Below are 25,617 nucleotides of genomic sequence, written 5' to 3'. Positions count from 1 at the left end.
CAGAGGGGGGAGAAAGAGACACTTTGAGTTTCTTTAAGCGTGTGCTTCCTTCCTTGATCAAACATCTGTCAGTTGTCTGGCCCTGCTAAAGTAAACAGTGTTGTTTAAGCGAGACTGTATACGGGAAGCGTTGTGTCTTTTGGGAATGAGAGACAGCGAGGTGAACAAACATTGACACTGAGCTGTTTGAAGTTATATTTGGAAGCGTGGTTTAGACGTTTTGCGCATACACACACACACACACACACACACACACACACACACACACACACACACACACACACACACACAGCATCTCACTGGTTAGAGACATTTATTTCCCTTTGTTCTGAAGTGTACTGTATCAGTCCTCAGGGAAAGCAGAGCGGTTCCTAATAGAGAACTGAGGCCCCTCGTAACACAAGCAGTTTGAAATTTCAGCAGCAGGAATCCACATGAACATGAAGCGTCTCGTGGCTGATTTTGGAGTCTGTCCATAACTATTCATAGTTTGATTTGCAAATGAGAACATAGAATTAATCTCTCTTTCTTTCATTGCATGCAAAGCAGCATGGGAAATGTTCCACATGCTTCAAGGGGGAGAAAAATTAAATCTGCTCAAATTGGTTATCAAATCAAATACGCTGTCATCTTTTAGCTCGTAGGTGGGATGTCGTCTTGTTGACAGCCTTCTGATGGATATTTTAAAACTTCCTGAGTAGGGCATTTCAGGCCTTCGTTTCTTGAAAGTGTGAAAATGTTTCAAGGTGTAAAAGTGTATTTTAATAAAAATCATTTTTCAGGCCTGTAAATAGGTTTTCTCACACTCATTGGCTGTGAAAAAAGGAAAATAGACTCGACAAGTGCCCTTTTGACTGGTGCTATAAGGCTTTTATTATTATTTTCACTATGCGTATGGATGGAAATGTCCACTTTGGACTTCCCAAAACTAGACTACTCTACTTTTACATACTATTTTGGGGCCACTTTGGCTCAGTGCTTTCATATATTCTCCTTTTTTTGGTATTTTAACATAAAACTAAACAAAATACCAGTTGAGCATTGAATGAAATGATTCTGCCCCCTCGACACGTAAAGTAGAGCACCTATCAAACTTCAGCATGGCGCACTGACAAACTGGCATGACAATGAATTTTGTATGTGTGTGTAAATCGTTTACTAACCGTGTGAGATAGGCAAGGTCGTAGCCTCCTATCATCACATAAAAACAGGACTGTCGGAGTGACAGAGTGCTTAGCACAGCATGATGGAATAGAGCTACATACCGGCCTGTCAGCGGGTAAATGCTTATGTGTGTGCGTGTGTTTGTGCGAATGTACAAGTTAATGTTGGCACCCACACAGAAACAGCTTGTGAGTTCAAGCAGGCTTTTAGATCACACTTTCCCTCCCTTTTGAGTGCAATGTACAAGTGTTTGCATTTTGTCCTTTAAAGGGATTTACATAGCAGCGCAGATTGAAACGATAATGTCACAGAGACTGATCCTTCCTGGTGTGTTGAGCTGATTGTGATAACGTGTGAGCCTCATTAAGAGATCAGCGTGGTGTGATCCAACCAGGGCAGGTAAGGGGGGAAAAAAAGAAGACGCTCGGTGAGTTGAGTGGCTTACTGTCTGTCTGATGGCTCCGCTTAAATAAGGAATGAGCCATATGCCGCCACCTTATTAGCATTCTTTGACGTAGCGCAGCACTGTTGCAGAGGCAGCTGCAGACAGACTGAGAGATGAGCAGGTTACTTAGGGGAGGGAGGGAACCGAGGCTCCCAGGAGACAAAGAGACAAAGAAATGAAAGTAAGGCCGCGAAGAAAAACATTAAAATCTGATGTGGAGACTGGAAGAGCGAGTGTGAGGTATATGGATTTAAAAAAAAAAAAAAAAAACCACAACATAGAGAGACTGCAGTGTAATTCTTTTTTCTCTGTTCTCCGATTGGATTTACTCAGATGTGACCGGCGATAAGATATTTCTCTTCTATCGTATGTGCAGATAAAAGTTGGCCCCCCCAGGGAGCGTCAGAGATAATGCAGCTGTCTTAAGTAACGGTGACAAGAAGACTCCAGATTTAGATGTCGATCTGCTGAACTGAACCATCAGGCAGCAGTGACCTTTAGGAGGATGTGTGCTCATGTGTTCATATGTCGCTTTATATGTCTCAATCTATTCCACACGGTGTTTAAAATCATTGGAGCTCATAGCCATCTCTCTTGCACGTGCGAGAGTTTTACTCTGTGGGTTGCCATGCAGGGTTTGAGTACCTTTTTCCACAATTATGAGCTACATGTAATGCAACAGGCAAATGCGCTCAAAATCGTAAAACTATTTTACATAACTCTCCATATAATTCACAATTAAATATACAAACAAACTAAATCTAACCTTGCCACCCACATTTGCAGTTTCAGATTTCAACAGAAATTAATAATGAAGAATTTTTCACTGAATTACTGTTCCTCTATTTGAAGTCACGCGAGGCCGTTTTTTTTTTCATGTTGGTCTTGAATTTCAGTACATTTCTGAATCTATTTATTTAAGTTGGTGGGTCTCAACTTTTCAGAATGATGCCGACTTAAAACAAAATACTTGAATGCTTAATCCAGACATACATCATTAGAGATTGAAATCGTTATAAGAAGCCAAGTTCAGTTCGATGACGTCTGTGGCAAACAACTACACAAAGACTGAGTAGAAAAATGCAGGAGGGGATAAATCGATGAACAATTAACTGGAAAAAAACCATGCTTGAATGCCTACAATAAAAGCCCAAGGTGAACTAGAAACACACAATAAGAGCAAAAGGTCTACATACACAGAGGTGGGAATAGATGAACCTGATGATCGTCATCTGTTCATAGGGATCAACACGTGGAAGGTTTTGCTGTACCTGCAGAGCTCAAACTGGACTGGAGACATTTTGAAACAGTTTTTAAAGAGGACTCCGTCTTGTGGTCATGTATAATGTTGCTCTTCCTGTTTTACTTTGTTTTATTGTGTAATAGTTTGTATCCTGTACTGTCCTTTCTTTTTATTGTTGTGTTTGTTTGGTACTGTTTTTTGTGTATCTGTTGAGTTGTATGTATTTTAATAATCCATCTAGGGAAGGGCATTCCAAATTAGCTTATGCTGCAGTGTGTGGCATCAGTTTACTTGCTCCATACTTGTCTCTTTACAAAAACAGATGACATGAATACAAATAAGCAAATGAGGACAGGGGCAGACAGTCGTATGCAGGAAACCTACAAGGGCTTGTTGTGAAAATATGTGAAACAAAAGCAGATGAGGGGATTATTTTATACCCTAAAAAAATTAGGAGAGGATAGTAGAGGAGAAGTGAGGAGAGGAGAGGAGAGGAGAGGAGAGGAGAGGAGAGGAGAGGAGAAGTGAGGAGAGGAGAGGAGAGGAGAAGAGATAAACAAGACTAATGGACAGCAACGAGGGTGTTGTTCTTTTTTTTTTTTCTTATTGTATGGCACTAATTGTAATGCAGTATATGAGATACCACTGACATAGCTGAAATAAGCTGAACATAAGGAAGAATTTTAAAAAAAAACATCATCTGGGGCATAATGACTCATAGATCACTTATAAATGGATGTCTGTTGCTCCTGTTTGTATGCAAAGAAGCCAGACAAAAGAGAAAATAAAGAAGAGAAAACAACAGACGATTATCAGAACATCTTTTTCTAGCTAAAGCTACAGAGTGCCAGGTGTTGATCATCAATCAATCCATCTTTATTTGTAAAGCGTCAATTCATAACAAATGTTATCTCAAGACACTTTACAAAAAGAGCAGGTTAAAGAACTTACGCTTCATTAAAGTATTTACAAAGACACAACATTAATCCACCATTAGCCCAGCGCAAAGCAACATTCATCAAAGTTACAGTGATGGGAAAACCTCCTTTAAGACCTCGAGCAGAACCAGACTCATGTTGAACAGCCATCTGCCCAAACTGTGTTGGACTTGGAAAGTGGGATGGGGGAGATGCAGGAACAAAAGCAATGAATAAGATAGATTTAAAGCTACAATATCAGTAAGAATGGGAGAAGAATGTGTAGTATTAGCAATAAAAGTTAAGTATGAAAATAGACAGATCAGTCTAATATTAGCATTAGCAACTGTTATGATGATGAAAATATGTTGCTCTGGAACATACGCCCTTCATAAAAAAAATCTACAGCATGTGGAAAAATATTTAGGTTTTTTTTAAGCTTCCATTCTCATCTTGACATCTGTCAGAGTCAGAAATCCAAATGAGGCCATATGGTGTGTATCGTGACTATGGAGCTGAGGTGGGTGGTGTAAGCAGAAATCACAACAGCTAAGTGTAACAGGTTAAGACATCCTCCTGTCAATCAAAGCAAAGGTGACCTTAAAAAAACCTTTCCTTGAAGTGCAACTTTGTAACACTTGTATGAGAAATGAAACGCTTTTTTTTTTTTTTTTTTTATGGAAATGGATGCTGAATCGTCAGTACAGTGCAGTTTCTAGATTTAGTAAACCAAGACGTGTTCACAGGCCTTACTTGGCCTGGTACAACTGGTGGTTAATGTTGGTTAAACTTTAGCATTCATGCCATGTAACTATTTAGTATCTGACTATTTGACTTTAGCTCTATATCTGATGATGTTAACTCCACGATAAACAAAAGTTTTATTTTGAAAGCAAGTTTAACAAGCACTTAAAGCCTGCATGGATGTTGCTCAGCAAACGTTTTGCGGTCACGCTTTTGACCTTAAAGGTAGGGTAGGCAAACGATGAATTAATTCTGTTCACATCTTGACAGCAATCGATTCATCGAATTCGTTTTTAAACACAAAAATGTATAGTCCATCCAATCTTAGCAGAAAATGTTGACAGCTGACCTTTGTGTCTTCACTCAGCTCATACAATCAATGCCCATGAGTTGAGTCTGCCACAATATTAAAGTAGTTTGTTACAATGACAGCTGAGATATTTTACTTTCATACAGTTAGTGTACGCCAATGTGTCATCATTTTGGACCATGAGGTATATCACATTCTCACTGAAAGACCACGTACATTTTACCATGTTTTTCAAGTATTATAACATGCGGCACAGTTGGATCACTTAAATGAGGCCTAACCAGGGACTCTTTTGACTGGGGTGACCGGGCAGCGATTTAATTAAGGGTGGCCTGAGGTTGTGATGTGTGCACACACACACAAACATAAACACCAGTAAAAATAGAATGATTTGCCCCTTCTACCTTCAACAATAGTATCTACTTTAAAACACAAGATAATTGAACATATTTATCATCTATGCATGTTTCATTAAGGACACAAAAAGAAGTTCAAATTCACAATTCAATTTAAGAAATGCATGCAAACTCCTGCACACTCTTGCGTACAAAAATACATTAATTGATGATGTTTTAGTCCTGACAAATGTCCAGTTAGTTTATTGCACACAATACAGTGTACACTACTTTCCTATGCACCTGTTTTATGAAATAGGTGTGCAAAGTGTTTACTTACAATTTAAAATGCAAAAAAGGAAAATAAACTAAAAGCCGCCATTTGCAAAAAGCCAGATTAGTCACCTTTGACAACGCAAATAGCCAATCACAGTTTGAATTTCTGGGGTGGCACCTAGGGAGGCCACCCCTCTGGACACATCCCTGGGCCTAACACACACAACACAATACATCACAAAAATTGTTGTTAAAAAAACAAGTTTCCTGTGTAAAAAGTGCATTTTCACAAGAAAACTACAAGCCTTTTTTTTTAGTTAGTGCATTTGTGTGTTTAGAAGACGACTTAGACATCTTAGTGGAATACATATTTAAAAAAATGTGTGACTAGTTCCTCCAAACATGAACATGAAGAAACGCCAAGAAACACGAGTAAATTGTAACCTTGTGCTATTCGAACTTAACCTTCGATGTGTGGGGAGGTTCTCTTTATTCCAAGACAGTGTAAGATGTCAGTGTCCTTCAGTTTGTGTGGAAAAGAGAGAGACAGAGAGAGAGAGAGAGAGAGAGAGAGAGAGAGAGAAGAAGAGCAGAGAGGACAAGAGACATTAGTACAGGATGATGTGGATTCTTGTCGGAGGAAATTGGTCAGTATATCTTCACTGCCATAACTCAAGCCCCGGAGACTGTCTGACCACAGATGTAGGAGCGATGAGGGCAGATAGGACATAAAGGAAAAGGAGCTGTCATTATTCGGCCCCGAGCCACTTCAAAACACACACAAACACACACTACACATTCTGCCTACCTTAACAGAAAGAGAAGATTGGATTATACCAATAAAACATATACTCACAATCACAGACACATATACTGTATGTCCACATACAGTAAATGGGTGTTCATGTGTGTTCCTTGCCCACCAACAAATACTAAAAATGTATAAGCAACAAGCCCCTCACTTAGATAGAGTAATACTTTGGGCGTGGGGTCCAGCTGTTTCAGTGAAAGGAGATTTCAAATGCTATTTACACACAGCCTCACAGCTTCGAGTAATGTATTCTATTATTACTATTTTATTTGTTAAAAGGAAGGGACTAAAAATGACCGTGCCGTAAATAATGAATGAGAGTGGATATATCAGAGTGCAGTGTGGGGCTGCGTTATCAAATGGTGCTTTTATCAGAAGTACTGCAATCACACTCAAATATTCAATTCAGCTAAGAACTGAAATGTAAAAGTTTCAGATTGAATGTACGACTGTGAGCATGTTCACTCTTTTAGAGGCTCCGAGTGCCCTTTGAGCATTTCTGAGTGTTCGGTATAGGCTTTTCAGTAACGCTGTGCGGCTCACAGGCTCTTCAATATTTCATTTCTGTTGGTTTATTGGTTTGGAAAAAACAAAAAGAATGTAGAATTTGTTTTCCCCAGTTGTGACTTTCTGCAGGTGTTTCGCAAGAAAGGAAAATTGAACACTAACATTTAAGTCTTGCTTAAAGTACAATTTAACTACATTTTCAGTTTTGCGTACTTCAGTGTGAGTTAAAAAAAAAGATTTAAAAAAAAAGAACTTCTACATGTTTTTTTTGTTTTTTTCATTGGCTTACATTTTTTATTACCCTGACTCATCTGATTTTCTATGTTTACATGACAAAGAAATATTATCTCAACTTTACAGGACACTTCCATATCACATTTTTTTGAAAGTTTTTTGGCTTTAATGAACTATCTTAGCAACTGCTGTATGCAATTTGATAAAACTTTGCAAATATTTAAGTACTTCAGAGGATAATTCCTGTTGACATGAATGGTCTCTTACCCCTTTTTTTTTTTGCACAATCACAAGTTTGGTTTGTGCCTTAAAGGATCATTTGAAAACAACAGCTTTGATGCCTTGACTTTTCCTAACCCACAATCATTAAGTCAATATTTCAGTGTGAACAAATTTTGCGAAATTGTTCTACCATGTTAAGTGTTTATAATCAAATGTAAACTTGGAAAAACAAAAAAAAGTTGCCTGCTCAAAGTCGAGGTAATTCCTATTTATAGAGATTTTTCTTTAGTTCTCCCACACTGTGTCGTGTTACTTAGTCTTTTCCTGTACTGCATCTTTTTTCTTTCCACTGATATTTCAAGGCCTTTTTACTGCTTTTTACTAATCTGTTAACAGAATAAGAAAAACAAGTTCCCATCTAGTCAATGTTCCAAAAAACAGGTAACAGCTGAAAGCCTAGAATAATAATTTTTGCTGAACAGAAACTGTGCGTCCGTGTGTGCGTCCGTGTGTGTGTGTGTGTGTGTATGTGTGTGTGTGTGTGTGTGTGTGTGTATGTGTGTGTGTGTGTGTGTGTGCGCTTGTGAGCGAGAGAGACTGTGTGTTTGTGTTCGATTGTGTTTCTCCATGTGTTGGCTTTTGCTGCTGCTTCGGTGTTCCGAACACATCTGTCTCTCTGATAGGATTATAAAACATTCACCAACAGATGTTTTCAATCCCCTTTGAAGATAGTAGCTCTGCAGACTACTCTGGATTTATGAGTGCTTTTATCTGACATTGTTGAACCTGTCAGCATATCATCAATATTCCTAACAATGTCATCAAATTGTATAAGCATATGAAAGGCGAGGTTAGGAGGCCGCTTTAAGAGCTGATTCTATTTGCATTGTGTCCTACTTTATTTAACTATTTCCATATGTATGTTTGATTGTGATGAGTAATTCTTTATACGAATCTAAATAAATCCCTTACGGCTGATGTATTAATCACTCTGAAGATTTTACCAATTATCTTCAGTTAGTCAAAATAGAGCAGCGCTAGCGAGTGACATCTGCTGCCAAAGCAGCAAACACATAAACATAGTGTGCAAACAGTGTGTACATGCCAGGAGCTAACAAGCTATTGGCACTTTTCCTGTTTTCCACCCACTCACATGCCAGATTGTAAATCTCCCCCAATCAGCTTCAGAGGGCTTGTGTGGATTCCTCCCTGTGTTCTGGTCTGTCAGTCAGGGCGTCCGTCTGTGCACGCTGTGGGCTCGCTCTGGTTGACAGAAATCCTGCTGAAGAGCTTAAGGCGCCTTGTTAAGTAGCCTTCATCTACCGCCGAGATTACAGGGAGATTAATGTGATCATGCCAATGCGAGAGCCTTTTAGCTAGTGCTGGGTGTGATGGCCGGTGAGGATTGGAGATTGTCTCGTTAACACTATAGGGCCACTTGAGTTCACCTTTGTAGAAACTTTCTAAAAACCAGAGAAACGCTAGAAAAGTTCATCTCACTAGGCTTTGCACCCATCAATGCTCCATTGCTTTCTTATTGTTTCATTTATGTTTCTTTTAATTTATTCATTTGCTTTGCAGTGTGAAACACATATGCTGTGTTATGTGCAAACCTGACCTTGTTTTGGTTTCTTTGAGGCACTACCTGACCTCCATTCTCCCATCAACCTCTGATCTGTTGCTCCCCCTTTTCTCTTTTCTGTGAGTATTTGTTTGACATTGTTTGGCAATAAAGATTATTTTGCTGACGGATCATTTTTGACTCCTTTACGTTGATTCTCCTGAGCTAGGGTAACAGTTAACAGTTGCCATGTGATGCATTGTACAGCGTAAGCTTAAAGCTCTTTTTCACTGGGCGGTCCTGTGGAACAGTAGAACGAAACAACACATTTTTTGGATGGATGGAAGGTTGGGGATGGATGGATGGATAGACACTTGACCTTTGTACTTGAACCCCACAACAATACAAACCTGCTATCCCAGTGTGTGAATTTACATTGTGTTACAGAAGCAAGAAAGGCACAATTTGTAAAAATAAATAAATAAATAACTCAGACACACATACACACAAACTGCTGTCCTGTCTTGCCGGCACTGATACTTTACAGTGGCACCTTTTCAGGATATATACACTGGTCGTATACTCCTTTTCAAACAGCTTAAGTCTTAGAAGTCCCCAAAACATGTCTGTGAAGTTTATTGCTATACATCCACTCTGAGATGTATTTTAGCATACCTATAAACCCCTCTATTTCAGCCCTGCTCAGAACAGGCTGTTTCTGTGTCTGAAGCTTTAAATGTGAATGAGCTGTGTTCGACCACGCCCCTCTAAAGGCTAGGATGGCTCTGGCTTTCTTTCATCATGTTTGTTGGTTCTGCCCTCTGAGTGTGCCTTCTCACATTAAACAAAAGGGAATGGTGCAAGAAATCCCAAGGTCCATCCCCTTCCAGAGGGTTGTCATCGAACACAGCTCATTTGCATTTAAAGCTACAGGCACAGAAACAGCCTGTTCTGAACAGGGCTGAAATAGAGGAGTTTATAGGCATGATCAAATACAGGATCAGAGTGGATGTATAGCAATAAACATTTGAGGAGCTCTAAGACTCATTCAAACTTGTTGAAAAAGAAGTACAATATGTGTCCTTTAATATTTATGTTACCTGTGTCAATGTGATCTTTTTGAAATCTAGTTCTGTGCCTGTACACTGAATGAAAACTGAAGTTAAATTCCAGAGATTTGTTCAGCTGGCCAGTGTTGTTTTCTAGTTCTTTTTGGTGCAGATTGTATGTCTTTGACACGCTGCAACGGTTTTGCAGTCCTGGAACACAGCTTTCACTTTTTCAAAGACCCGTCACCGTTCTCTCGATTTGAGAGGAACAGAACCAGAGCCTTGTTAACTCTCAATACATTAGGTTATGGTGCTTTGCTGAGACAGACACTCTGACAAAACATATTCCAGCAACCGCTCTCCCCTTCAAAGGTACTTTCTGTCTTCTGTATGGCCTTGTCTTCGGTTTGTGCTGTCCTACGTTACCATGCTTCAGTAAAAAAAAAAAAAAGGCAGGTGCAGAAAGTACAGGGTGAGAGAGGTGTTTCATCGTTCAGACGAAATGATTTCAGTAAATCGTGATTTATGTTTCTATGTCTTTATGACTTGTGATTATTGGTTTTATTACAAACCTGAATGTTTAGGAAAAGGACTTGAGTTAAGAAGAAGAATGAAACCAAAAAAACAAGAAATAAAAATAAAGTTAGATATTTTTAATTGCATCAAATCTCAGACACACTGAGGACACAGACCATATTGTGAGCAATTATACAAATCCCATTTACAGACAGTTTTGGTGATTTCAGTGTTTTCTAACAGTATGTGCATTATGTACAGCCGATACGGATGAGGAAATGTTGAAAAGAAAGGGCCTCTGAGAGATTGTTTTATTTCGGCAAGCATGTAGAGCTGCGTGTATAAAGAATTAATTACCTAAGAGCTGCAAGAGAAGGGGGGGGGGGATAAAAATAGTTCAACAGAGAGGGAGACTGAATAAGAGTATGAGCGCTACAAGATGATGGGAAGCTGGAAGAACAACTTCCAAGAATCACCCAGTCAGAAAGAAGAAGAAGTATTTTGCATGAGGAAACAAAAGCAATAATTGAAACACTCACGACAGAGGTTGGATTTTGGACGAGATTGTCTCAAGGTTTTGATTAATTGGACTTTCACTTTTTGAACTGTCTATACTTTATGTCATGAAACCCTGAGACCTTGCACAGTGCTTGGACTAAAATGGCTGCTGTGTCTCATCTGTAGTTCTCAGTGTGTGTGCGTGTGTGTGTGTGTGTGTGTGTGTGTGTGTGTGTGTGTGTGTGTGTGTGTGTGTGTGTGTGTGTGTGTGTGTGTGTGTGTGTGTGTGTGTGTGTGTGTGTGTGTGTGTGTAAGACTAGAGCGTCACCTGCCTAACACCCAAATAGAACAAGTCTGAGAGCTTCTGACCTTGACGGGAACAACTTTGATGTCAGTCACTGCCCTACAGCCAGACACTGTGTCTAAGGATTTGTCAGTTTGGATGCTACTAAGCTGTGTCCCTGTGGAAACTGTGTGTGTGTGTGTGTGTGTGTGTGTGTGTGTGTGTGTGTGTGTGCGTGTGTGCATGCGTGCGTGTGTGTGTGTGTGCTGGGCATTTTGTGAGTTGACATAGTAGGTCTGCTCTGGAAAACACAGGCATTTAAGCCACTGTAGCAACATGGGCATTTAAAAAAAGAGTCTCTGGACTGGGCTGACTTGTGTCCCCCTTTACAGTGAAATTGAAAAGCTGTTTTGCTTTTTTAATGCAATAACAGTCTTACTTGTCCTTCCCTCTCTGCCTCTGTGCTGACCAGTCCTTGCAGCAGGTTCTTTATGACTAAGAAACAATGTAAGAGTCAGAGCGGTTAGTAATGTCTCCTCACAGTAACTGCCTCTCGGCAGCATATTTCTGCATGTTCTTCCCTTGCATGTTTTCAATGTTAAAACAGACCGGAAGCAACAGAAGTTGTTCATGGTACCCACAAACTTCAACATTAACATTTCCACCCACACTATTGAATAATTCGGCATTTAAGGTACAGACGGAAAAAACGTATCCAAATACACACACAAACAGAAAAAAGCAAATGTGCATGTTGTTTTAAAATCTATGGAACCTTATAGTTTTGAATAGTATTGTGGTGTTGTGAAAATTGTTTTATTTTGAACGAGAACCTAACATGCTCTGAAATGCCTATTAACACCGTAACACAGCTTCATACATGTTTGAAAAATATGCAGAGAAAACGTTCCTTACAACAACTTGGATCGAGATCATGGGAGCACGCTGCAACTCCAGGAGAACACAGGAGATTTTATTCCGACTTTGGAAATTTGTTTGTGACTTTGAAATCGCTTGAAAAGTCAGCAGCTGTAAGGCTAGCATTAGTCTGACCTTATTGACGCTTGGTAGCGTTTTATCAGGACGTTTAAAACTCGCCTCAGCTCCAGCTCTTAGCCTGTCATTAGGTTGACTGAAAGTTAGGCTGAGACAGGATTTTCAGAATAGCTATCGCCATCGACGAGCCTCCAGATCCTCCTGCAGGAATCTGTGGGTGACGTCACTCAGGCTTGGTACACTATTATTTACACTTAATGGTGCAGACAAATTAATTAGCATTAATTGAAGCGTGCCAATGAAGGCCTGCATGGACACACATACTGTATGCAGTCATATTAACAGCAGTGACACCTGCTCCCTAAACCCAATGCTTCCCTCCTGTTCCCAAATTGCACCACTGCCTTACCCTCTTGAAACATGTGAGTGGAAATGATTGGTGTTCTTGTGAGCTTTAAGTCTCAAGGGACCACACACACACACACACACACACACAGAGGGAGACCTTCAGGGTCAACATGCAATTAAACCTCAGAGAGGCTCTCCGGTCTTACAAGGATGCTAGACATGGAGGGAGGCAGAGAGTCAGCTAGACAAGAGTGTTAACCCTAATCTGAACTGAACTGTTTTCTGGTTAACCTGTCGCTGTAGAGCACTTCTTCATGTGACCACTGGCCACTTTCTGAGTGCCGCAGTGATTCATAGAAGCAGGTACTGCTGGTGCACCGGCATCTTAAGTTTCCTGTCAGAGCAATGCCAGAGAGAGAGACGTTTGCTGAGGCATGAAAGCAAGTTACAGGGATGTCCGACGACCGTAAAAAACTAGAAAATAACAAATTGAAGGGGGGAAAAAATGTGACTTAATGGGTTTTTTCTCCCAATTGTATGCCTTGTGGAAAGTTGAAAACATTCTCCCTGCAACAATACAACAAAGGAAATAAGGGAGTTTTTCTTTCTTGGGTGTGAATTTGTTAAAAGGAGAGTTTTCCTTGAAGTTTGTGATGATGTATTGACTTGAGGGGGCACTTTTATACAATTTTCGCGCCTCCTAAACTGCACTCTAATACAGTGAGTGCCAGGGGAGTTCGGCAAAAAACAATTAAGGGTGAATAAAAAGGAAAACCTAATTTTGAACGTAGCCTTTTCAATTTGCACTCTTCTCTATTTCAGTATATTTGAATGGAGGAACGAGAAGGGGTAAGAGGAACAGGAAAGTAAGATAAGGAAGAAGGAAGGTCATTACCTTAAGTAGAGTTTAGAAACATGAATTTTAAACATGCAGTTGGCCCCTGGATTTAAGATACTCACGTTTCACTGCACTGCCTTTACCCAGGAACCAACAGAAAAAATCTCCCAAATTAACTGAGGCAGTCGTTAGAAAACAGCATCAGGCGCAGGCTCTTTAAAAGTGCTTGTGTGCCCCGCTGACATATCAGTAACATGATGACGGTGCATTGTTTGCACTGTCAAATGCCACGGTCTGTTTCTCAAGGTCTTTGGATTAGATCAATCATGAAGCCACTGCAGTTCTAGCTTTTCTAGCCAGGATAGTTCCCTCTTATGATCATAAATAAAATAATTTACTACCACCATAGAAAGATTTCACTAGGGTTAAGGGCTTTATGAATCTACATTGTTTTACTGAATAAAAGGTTTATACTTCAAGCTAGTATATAAACAGTGGGATGAAGATATTAAACCATACAGGCATAAAAAATAGGCTGAAAATGGAGAAAGTTAAGCGAAAGTCTGCTCTATCAGCGTCTTCCTGATTTTTCTTTTTCATTGAATGGAGATAGGTCATGCATGACTTGTCCAACGTTTTTTCATAGCTCCATTATTTATTTGTGTAGTTTCTTATAAAATAGATTCCAAGGGATAAAAATAAAAATGCCCGTAGAAAAAAGTTACACTGGATAACTTTCCTTGTTACCTTAAGGAAGTTAAAAACCAACAGAGTTTCGGATAACTCATGTCAGTTATATGGCCTAATGCACCATGATCGGCGAAATCTGTGGGAGTCTTGTGCAACGTCTGATATACGTTATTTTGTTTGTTTATGTTTACTGGAAAACTTGCTTGCAGCAGTCTGCAAACCATGAACATTGTGCAGGCCTTGAAGAAAGAATATGTCACAGGGTTACTGTATATGTGCAGGGAATTCACAAGCAGAAGAAATGGTTGTCAACTGCATGTTTCGGCTGAGAAAAAAAGAGACCTGATGGAAAGGGAAAGAAGATCAAAAGGTATTCCATAGTTTACTTGTGCCTTAAAATACCTACAAAATTATTGGTTCATCATTCTTACACGTATTGCCCTCGTGTCTAACGCTTGGTGTTTCTAATTAATTTTAACCATTGTTCTCATAGCTGCACATAAATAAACACGTCAAGGAACCAGGCTGTCGCACCTGTTGAATGTCTCAATATGTGACCTTAAACAAGGCCCCATTACATAGTATTGTGGGGGAAATGACTGTGTAAATGGGTACATTTTACCCCTGTGTATTTAGTCTTAGTGTTCCTTCCCTCTTGTTGTCAGATTATACGTCTTCTTACCCGTTTTCTAAGATATGTTTCCTCATACTGTAGCTCCTTGTTTCCCCACTGGATTTTTGTTGGACTGTTTTGGATTTAAATCTAAGTTTTTGTTTGCGCTTGTTAGTTAGAAAATTAGCTTTGAGGTTATTCAAAAACAATGTCACAATTACATACAACAGGAACCACAGAACAGTTGGGCTTACGACTGCAAACATATTTACAAGTTTTTTAACATTTTTTAGATGTTGGGTGTTAAGTGGGAGGTGTTAGCTCTGAGAGTTATTACATAATATATTTCAAACCGATAATAAACACATTCCCCGCCCAATCAATTGTAACAAAACAACTCAACCATTACAGTTCAGCCTTCACGCTTGTGTGTGTGTTGTTCCTGGCTGAACATCCCCCGGTGAGGAAGACGGCTGTCAGTGTCTGACAGCCAATAGTTTGGCTTGATATGAAACATTTGCAAGCTCCATTAGCATTAGGCTATGTATTCCAGGATGTTTGAGCAGCGACTTAGACGGTATCAATACCCAATGAATGGGGGCAAATTTGGATTTACATATGTTAGCTGCCATGCCGATACAATACTGAGAAATGGCCTTAGCAGTAAAATGCATGTTGCATGCTTTAGATCATCAATCAATCTTTAAAATCATGTTTGGAAGAATCCTGATGGCTCAGAACGAGTAGATAAGGAATTTGGTCGAAAAATCCCCACAATCCCTAGATGTTCTCGATAACTGATGATGACACAGTAATGAAGATTAAGGCGATCACAAAGATGATTATGTGGATGAAAATGATGAGCATAAAGATTTTGCCATTACTCTAAAGGAATTTTTTGTTCTTTGTCGACGCGGGTGTTAAAAGCAAATATGTCTGTTGGTGCCATCTGGTGCCTTGTGGTATGTTAGGGGACTATTCATGCTGAACATAAACTGTCTCATGGTATTGCCTTTGTCATTTCAACATTAACACAGCCCTCCAACAGCAGGTCCTATACTATTTTTCCATCTGCTTGCATTTCCTCTTCAGTTTCCAATTTCCTTTCATCCTCAGCCTGACTCTTCAAACGTCAGCACTTATAATGGAGTATATCTGGAGAGAGATACTGCACCTTCAGACATTTATACACTGCTGAGTTAAATTGATAGATATTTGCCATGTGTTTTCTTATACCATATATTATATTCACATGGCAATCATTTTCCTCTGATGTAGTCAGAGTATTGTGTGCAATAGACCCACGGCTGGGTTCCAGGTTTCAAGAATGGCCTAAAGAGAGGCTATCTTACTGAATGTTATGATTTTAGCATTTCCCATTTCCATTGATCAGCTGAAAAAATTAATCAACTGAAAATCAGGGCTGATGAACATCAGGGTACATTTCGACTTACATATGCCCACCTGGTACCGTTGGTTTATCAACAATACTGATTAGCCATTGGAAAAACATTTCACAACGGCTTCTGTTAGCATTAAACCAATTCTAGCTCACGTAATGGTAGAACAGTTCATTACAGTTTGATAGTGTTGTAAAGATCTTAAGCAATGTCTACTTCACAATAATGCTGACTGGCTAGCAGTCAGGCCGCCCATATCCATCATGTTGGCTAGCTAATGGTACTCTTAGCATGCTAGCAGGAATGTTTGCTAGCTAAGTTAATTGTAGCAGGCAAGTGGTTGAATGATAATAAAAGCCAATGGGTTATCAAAAATGTTTTTCTTTACTTTGTTTATGGCCCAATGATAACAATTGTATTATTACCGGACATTATATGATATTAATTCTTAAAAAAGGCAGTAGGCTACAAAACTAGGAAAGTGTTTGAGATTCTGCCTGAACCTGATTTGTACGAAATGGCGTCATGTGAAGGGGGCTCATTTCTTACTGACTAAAAGTAGGATATAAATCTCACTTTGTCTGTGTGTGTGTGTGTGTGTGTGTGTGTGTGTGTGTGTGTGTGTTGAAGATGATTGTTTTATTAATTTTATCTTCATTCTGGGATTTCAATTAAGGATGCAGATTCTGTGGCAATTCCATTGAAAGTCAGTCTGATTTAATGGATTCCTTGTATTAGGTTCCGACAAATTGACTTTTTAGTGGAAAGAGTGTTTGCATTATTCATTTGTGAAAGAGCAAGCATTTATGAGTTCATTTAGTTGAGTTCTAGATGAGCTCAGCGGCCAGGAGTGGAGTGGGACTGGAGAATGAGTCATCACAGAGGAGGATGAAACACGCTGTGTGAGATAAATCCCAGCTGACCCCCTGATCTCCTGCCTTGCTGTCTTTGCTGTGTAGGTGATCCAGCGCAGAGAGGACGGCTCGGTCAACTTCTTCAGAGGATGGGAGTCCTACCGTGAGGGATTTGGAAAGATCACTGGTGAACACTGGCTTGGTAAGTGCCTCAGGTGTGCAACTGTGTCTGTGTGTGTGTGTGTGTGTTTGGCAATGTATGACTCATGCACATGTGTACTGGGCCTGCAGTACAATGTAAGGCAGGGAAGGATAATTTTCCACACTTTGGATTGAATGAACAAATATGGATTGCCAACTGCTGGATTGTGCTTCACTTTCCAGCACATTGCCTTTTCTATCTCATTGTAATTAAATTCCAGCACAACCACCCACATCAAGTTTTGCAGATAAATGCAATTTCATTTCTCTTATTTTGCATCAGATTGTGGATTAAAGCCGTCAGCACCTCAATTTCTGCGCCAATAGCCCCATTCTCTGGCTGATATCATTGTTTAGACGATGAGCTTGGAGAGAGAGCGTACAGTCTCATGGTATTGCCTTTGGTATTTGAAGGTGATTGTAAAGCCCAGACTCGACATATGCGATACCAGTTTCGCCATCTGCAAAACAGCTTACTTTCTGTTAGAAGCCACAAGGGGGGACAGCCACCTGGGGTGTAGCTGTGTACATCCCTATTCCAAAAACATAGAAACATATCATGAAAATAGTATCGAATGAATCAAATAATTGTAATCAGACATTTATATTTCTAAGATCACACAAAGTTGGGGATTGTTGCAATGATCAGTCCAGGTTTTATTCCCCTTACATAATTTGTGGGTAATGTTGTTTTCTATTAAATATTGAAAGCTGAAGAGTGAGGGAAAGTGGGGGCAAAGAGAGGGCCCAACATGCAAAATGCTTGAGGTTTGAGTTAAAATGAGGACCTCTGCAGTGAGGACTCAGCCTCAGTGTGTTGGATGAATGATCTACCAGGTTAGCAACAAGGGTGCCTTCTTGTCACGCCATCTAGAAATATTGCCTGTCACTTAACAAATCTCTATATGTGAAAATTATTTCCCTTTAACTTGGAATGGCTTTCATGTAAATCAGACTTTTAATTGAATGAGTGTTGTTAAAAAAAAATAATAATTGAATGAGGGTATGCAAATTTGCTTTAGATGCTTTCAAACGGCATCAGAGCACCACGATGCACTTTGTGTTGCCTAGCGACTCTTGTACGTTGGTCTCACTTGTACAGTTTATTTGCTTCAAAATCCACAAAAGCCTTCTGTGAACACCCCCCTCTTTTGTCAACTAGCTTTAGTTAAATCATTCCCACAAGACTATATCAAAGCACAACCTCGTTATTACATCATGAACGTAATGACTGCCGCTATATGGTCACAAGTGCAGCACTTAAGCTAACAAGCGAAAAGAAGAAAGAAAACTCACTCACAGATAGCTGACCACTGTGGCTGACGGCGTAGGATAAAGAGACAGCCAAAGAAAGGCAGACAAAGAGAGAGAGAGAGAGATTAGACAGCTTTGTCCCTTCATATCATCAGGAATACTGTAATAGCTGTGGGTCTGCGACAATGAAAACCACTTCTGTGACAGCGGGGAAGAATATTGCAGCAAATTAAAAGGTGTGAGTAAAGTGCACTTTACAAGAGCTGTCTGTTCTGCCTCACAGAATCGCGACGCAAGCCAAAAGAGCACCATTTCAATTACAATATTTTTTATCACTTGACAAACACAACAACAGTTCCCTTTTTTTTTAACCTTACAGCTTTTCAATGGCTGCCTTCTGCTTCTTAAAATGTGCCTTTTTTTCTGATCATGCAAGTCCAAAATCCTTGTATTCCTCTCTTGGCAGCATGACACATGCCTCCCCCCCGAATTTGACAAGTAAAAGGAATGCCTACAAAGAAGTAATTCAGCTGTGAAATTATCAACTTTTATCAAAGCCAAATCCCTCGTCTCCTCAACACTTCTCATTAAATGCACCAACATATTTCATCTTGGGAGGATACTTTTCAGCCTCATCATGGTCATTCTTGTGGATCAAAGTTAGCTGGTGCCTTGCTGAAGGGGCTGTGATGGCATTTCAGTACTTTTTAATTGAAAAAAGGCCTTTGTACAACACATATCTATTTTTATCTGCTTACAACAAGTCAAAAAGCCTCTTGGGGCTTAAAAGGGTATGGAAATAGTTCTTACCAGCAAATATTGGCCTTTTAACTTCATTTTTAATTGGTCTGACATTTCTTCAGGTAGCAGGAGAGCAGGACCCTGATATCAGGTGATGAATATGAAACTTGTAAACATTAAAAACACATAAGAGGGTTATTTCAGGACAGGTAGCAGAAATTAGACTTCATTTTCGTAGACACAAACAACATTTCAGTTGTTTTTTTTTCTGTATACCCTCAGATCCCCAGTGATGTGTCTATGATGCTTTGCTGTGTTATTTTGTTTGACTTTCAGTTTAACCTGTCAGCACGGTTACTAGCAAATTATGTACCTTAAAAATGAAACCAGGTACGAGAACAAAGTCAGTCTCAAAGGAGGGCTTTTCCAAGAGATGCTTGTTTTTTAAAAACATGATTTTCTCGTTGCACTGTGATATCATGTTAATTTTTCCCAATAGCATTTCCTTCTAAAGTGCTGTAATTTAGTGCAACTGTGTTTTGATTTGCTTAGAAAGTCACATTATAGTTTACTTCATCTACATATCCCATAACACAGGGTAAACATAAGGTTAAACTTCCCTACAAGCTGATGATTTCAATTGTGACAGATTTTAGGGGATGCTTCGGCACCCTCAGCACCCAAGGGCTTTTGTTGGTTTCAGCGTACCGAAGACATGATTTATGATAAGGAATGGTTGCAAATTGGTTAGATTTAGGCACCAACAGTCCCTGAAAGGTAGCGGTTATAAAAATACTTTTTTAAAGCTAATTATTGTAGACTTTAATGAGGGATGGGAAAGAAATAACCACTGGATACCACAAATCTGAACTGAATAGGTACCATTAAAGCACTTGTTCTTAGTCCTGACCTCTAAATCTTCAGAGCCTCTGTTCACCCACTGATCACATGCAGGACATACTGTGATCTGACTGCACTGTGATTCACTGTGATTCAACTAAAACAGTCCAATTGTAATTATGACACCACTGCCTTGCCTACCAGAGGTGACTCATTACATCCAATAAAAACTGATGCAAAAACAGCTTAGCTGAAGAACTTCATAAAACCTGTCATCAAACAAGAAAGTTCATCGCCCAATCAGCAGTCATGGGGAAAATATTTGGATAATAAGCGATTTCATTTTCTTGTGAGTCCATTAGTGATCATCAGATGTGGTCTATTTACACATAAACACAATTTTCAGAAGTGCCAAGCATTTGCAGAAATGTTGTTTCCTGATGAAATTTGGCCTCAGCAGCAGAGTGTTAATGAGCTACCTCCTCAGTGGGTCTGTGTTACTTTAAACCTCTCATCACAGTTTGCTCAAAATCAGACTGGAAGAGTAAATGGAGCTTGAAGAGATCTATTTCTGTAAAAAGAAAGGAATGGTCATGGTCAAGGTCATGGGCATGCCGTACCAGAGCAGAGAGTCTTTCCCATCAGACTCTCAAATAAGCTCAGATACATCCACATTAGAATTTTACGATGGACAATAACGAGAATCTCTCTGAGTTCAGCATTTGTCCTGGCACTTGGTAATAATGGGTTTTATTTTATGTTTCATCTTTGTTTATACATTTTTACAATCGAACAAAGAAATGATTTCATTTTGGCAATAAATGAATGAAAGAATCATTAATGTTGTTATTTTAAGTGTGACAGTATATAATAAGTGCACGTAAAGTCTGACTGTAATAAGTGAAGACAAAGCAGGAGTGCCTTCAACCTGCATTATGTCTAATGACCAGCTTGGGGCAACTCCACTCAATGCAAGACAAATGTGATGGTATGGAAGTCTATTAGAAATTTCCTTTGGGTCTCATCTGAATTATTACATCAGTAAAAATGTTCCTAATGAGTGGGTGGTCTCTTGCTAATTTTTTTTTTTTTTCAAAACACCACAATCATTTAGTCAATTACGGTCCCATTTGGTCACTGCTGGCACCAAAAAACAAGACAGTAAAGGCCAAAGTTCCGAACTCTACATTTCAAAACATCAGTCCATTTACAAGTATGTTAAATCTCTGTGGCTACGTTTAGTTGTTATGGTCAATGAAGTCAACAAACTCATTGAAAAAACTCACTCGACACTGAAATGAGGAAAATCCTGCTTACAACATATAAATGAAGACTGGGATCTGAAAGATAAGTTAAACATTCTGTCATTTTAATATTTGTGCCAAATGTGGATAATGTTGGGTACTTCTGCAGTATCTTTCGAATGTATGTGATCTTTTTTGGAGGGAGTTTGTCACTGAGTTTCTTTTAATGCAAGATACTTGAAATGTGTTTGATAATTAAGCCATATAACAGAAGATCCATGATCAAACTTATTTGCAAAAGAGAATCATTTATCGATATGATTTATTTGCTTTCTGAGCATCATTGATTTAACATGTCTGCATGGATTTAGATGCCTCTCTCTGTGTCCTTGCTACACATAGAAATGCTTGTGCGTACTGTATAGCGCTTGCAGACTTCATGTGAATTAATGGCGATCCAGCCCTCTTTGCTGACCTGAGGCCATTACAGAGTGCAGCCCGTAATAAAAAAAGGAGGGCCCGGCTAGATCTCCCCATGGCACTCTCTGCAGGAACATACTGGGAATATGGAAAGCTCAGGATTTAGCCGACTGAATTTGAATGAGCATGCAGGCTACTTTGAACCTCTCGGAGTACCCTTTCTCATTCAGGGTGTGCTGTTGTCTCGTCACCCCCATCATCGATTACCCTCAGGGCAAAAATGAAAAATGGATCGACGCTCGCCTGCAGCCGAGAAAGAAATTCATTGCAGCAGCCTCCTCCAGACCAATATAGCACACTAAAGCCAGCTGCACCTTAAGAACGCCACATACTTACTTACCTTAATATTTTTTAAATATTGTTTGATAAAAAAATAAACTCTTCATAGTATGATGTAATATTCATCAGAAGAAAAGAAAAAAAGAACAGTCTTTTTGAGAGTGGCCACCTCTTCCAAGTTAAATGGTTTCTGATAGAACGCAAATGTTCAAGCACACTTAAGAATGAGGAGTCATTTCCAAGAATGTCTTTTCATTTGGCAGTTTGGCAGCTTAGGTGTCAATTAAAGTGGTTTGAGCAATCCATCGCTCTTTACTTTAATGTATAATATAACTGCTTCAGCAGTGGATCACTTTGATATTTAAGACAGTAAGTCTGTACTTATTATTTAATGATTGTGTTGTTTCATTGTAAGTCTCACTTTATGATTGGGTCTGCGACCTCATTTTCTGTTTATAGATGTGAGTTGATGGCTTTGATGTACTGCATTTTGGGAACTTTTCGTTTCTGTCTTTTTCTTTTAATTAGCCATCATGCCTCACTTATTTGCAGTTATCTTGACAAAGTGTATGTGAAGAAAACAGTTCAAAAACACTATGACTTAGCAAAAGGATATTTGTCCGTAATTTGTTTTGGGTGAAATCTTAAAACTATCACATTGCTGAAAGATCACCCCCTTAGGTGCATATATAAAGAAAAATTAAACTGGGTCAAGGCAATTCCATTGTTGCCATGAAATCCATTAGACACCTGGTGTTGGCGGCTGATGACTTGCCTACCTGTAATGTAGGTCCTGATGCTGTTTAATGCTCTCCCAAAGAGAGTAACCTAGTTTTCCAGATGGCCCATAACCAAAAAGTACCTTGGTTTGTAGTGTTGAAAGAAGCACTTAAATCCAGCTTTAAAAGGATAGAAAAATGAATATTGTTATATTAGTGACTTCTCTTCTTTAATCTGCAGCTTGTGTACAAAGAACATATTTAAACCAAAACTCAAAGGCTTCACAAAGCTTCTACTTGTTGTGAAGTTGTACAATTATCAGTGGAAAGTTGATGCAAACAATTTCCTGTGATAATTTGTCCCAAAGTTTTTTTGATGAAAGTTATCATCAGGGGTTACAAATTAGGAAGATAAATGTTTAAAGTGTTTTAAAGGCCAGAAAGTAGCTGTTAGTTAATATTAATAATTGAGCTCTCTGTCAAGGGTAAGACATAGTATGATTAGAAAGCCCCAAAAAGAATTCTCAAACTAAGCCATCTTTAAAAAGGATCTGTTTTAGTTTACCTTTTGTAAATGAAAAAAAGCAAAACAGAAGTGCTTAACATTCTTCGGCAGTACCTAATTTTATTAATCAGTGGAGCATTAAAACCTTAATCAATAAGTCTAAATGGAATTCAAGCTGTCTGGTAGCGCTTAGTAATGGGATTTCATATTCATTTATCGGTCATATCAAATGCTGGATTGGATCTCTGTCATCCGTTTATGTATTTACAATGGGGGGGATATTTTCATCCTGGCTTTTATTTTATGTTTCTATATATTTCACATACTAAAGACTTTTCCTGCAATCAGTCAGATTTTCTGTCACATGAATTAAGTGAATCATAAAGAGTAGGAGTAGGAAAACAAAAGGCGTAGGCATCTTTATATTCTTTCTTATTTATTGTCATTGTATAGTTGGAAACAAAGGAACAACATATGCTTCTTTTAAGTATGGGGGGGTTCATTTCCTTTTTGTAAATTTGACTCTATATTTCTCTCATTTATACAGTTCCATGCATGTTTTAGTTTGAGATGCAGCAGCCCGTTGGAGTCACAAACTTAAACATCTTAGTACAGCTAATGTTCAAACTGTGTCGTGTTTAATGTGTATACACCTACAGAATCTTTGCTCTCTTTTCAATAGTGAAAACCAACTTTTCAAAAGAACCAACTAGGGGGGAATTGGTCTCTGTTGCACCTTAAATCACGTAAACTCTGCGAGGTGAATCCACCCAGGACATTGCATTGTACCGGTCTGGTTTTCTAATTTAAAAGTGGACTGTGTCTCTGAGCTGCTGTATCAGGGAAATTAGGGAAGACAGAATCCGCTTTTTATATCAGTGAAGGTTGGTGTATTGATGTCACGGTGTTGCCCTCACCTTCAAGCCCTTTCATTTGCCGTAAGCTGTTTTGTGCACCACAGGAGTGTTCCCCGTTTATTCTAGGCACTGTTTACATCCCGCCTCAAGCCTGTGTGAGCGAGGCGCTGCACCGCTTGGCTAACCAGATAACCAGTATGGAGCAAAGAACACCCAGACTCTCTTCTCATTATTCCGAGGGGATTTTAACAGCGCAAACCTCAGCCATGAGCTGCACAAACACAGACAGTATATTAAGTATCCTACCAGGGGCAGAAACACACTGTCACAGAGTATTAAAGGATTCTGACTACTTGGTCCCCGGCTTTTCGCACCCTCTGATCACTCATCTTCTCCCAAAACTTAAATCCAAAAAGCCTGTGGTAAATAATGGGGGAAGATGGCACAATGATCTGAAGGAGCTTACTTGTGCTGAAACATTGTGTGGTGTCAGTACAGATGGAGAACATTTGTTACCACAAAGACTTGTTGAAGATACAGCAATAAAAGTGTTTTATGCCCAAATTCAGGAGTTTCAGTGGGCCATGGATAGAAAGGAGACTAGTGGAAATGAAATAAGAGCTGACAAAAGAAACTAAACTCAAATAAGCTAAAAACCAAACAAACAAATACTCACTCATCTTCCAGGCTTTAAGTCATTTGCTATACAATTCCCTCCTTCCCTTCCCCCCTACTGGCTTCTGCCATTCAACCTGCATACTGCATCAGTGAAAAGGATGTTTTGCAGTCTTTTCAAGTACAAAAGACTTGGAAAGCCCCAGGCCCAGATGGTGTCTGACACTTTTGTCTGAAGCCTGTGGTGACCAACTGGCTCTGGTCTTCGAAACAGATCTTAACCAGATCACTTAATTTGTGTGGAGTTTTCTCTTGTTACAAATGCAGCACAATTTTATTGTTTCTCATGGCAGTAACAATGACTACAGGCATATTTCCTTATCATCCATGGCCTCAAAGTTTGCTGAAAATCTATTGTTGGCCCATCACAGCCCCCCTGCTGGATCCCCTGCAGTTTGCCTACCAGGCAAGCACTTTGGTTAATGAATCAGTCATTATGGTGCTGCTTTCTTTCCTGCAATGTTGTTAATAGAGAATTACTGTTCTTGTCCTCACTTAACTCACATGCATTACTTCACTTCCAATAGTTGTTCTTCGACTTCCTGAAAGATGGGAAGCACAGGGAGAGGATTAGTAAACTGGCATCTGTCTCTGGCATTCCCCAGGGATGTGTATTCTCCACACATTTCTTTTGCTTTTAACACAACCAAGTGTACCTCTTTGGACACCAGTTGCATGTAAAACTCAACTCCCCGCACCCTCTCCTTCCATACTTAACTTCCATGGAAGTTTGGAACTTTGGACCAAGCTTTGTCAAAGGGCTTAAAAGAGGTGCTTCATTTGCTAGCTAAAGTTGTGAAAGGAGTTTATATTTCAGTTGACCCTTTCCAAGTCTTTGCCTATTTCATCTTGTGTCCGATGACAGTTATGCAAGCTTGGTGTTAAGCGGGGCTTGTTTCAACTTTCGTAATTTTACAGAGACTGGCTTTATGCTAGCTTTGTCCATATTTAAATGAAAATTGAATAGT

The 25,617-nt window shown here is 39.4% G+C and overlaps 1 protein-coding gene across 2 annotated transcripts in view; it reads left to right on the top strand.

Annotated features, from left to right (window-relative positions):
- The window catches only part of fibcd1b (fibrinogen C domain containing 1b), a 120,259-nt gene that overhangs the window by 58,905 nt on the left and 35,737 nt on the right, over positions 1-25,617 (top strand). For both annotated transcript variants that reach the window (XM_020634649.2, XM_020634648.2), the window contains one exon: positions 16,960-17,056. In XM_020634649.2, the coding sequence (XP_020490305.1) occupies positions 16,960-17,056 (97 nt within the window). The remainder of the gene's footprint in view (positions 1-16,959; positions 17,057-25,617) is intronic.

The sequence above is a fragment of the Labrus bergylta genome, chromosome 17 (genome assembly GCF_963930695.1).
Source record: "Labrus bergylta chromosome 17, fLabBer1.1, whole genome shotgun sequence".
Classification (NCBI taxonomy): Eukaryota; Metazoa; Chordata; class Actinopteri; order Labriformes; family Labridae; genus Labrus; species Labrus bergylta.
The sequence above is the reverse complement of the archived record's forward strand: the minus strand, read 5'-3'. Positions and strand labels throughout refer to the sequence as shown.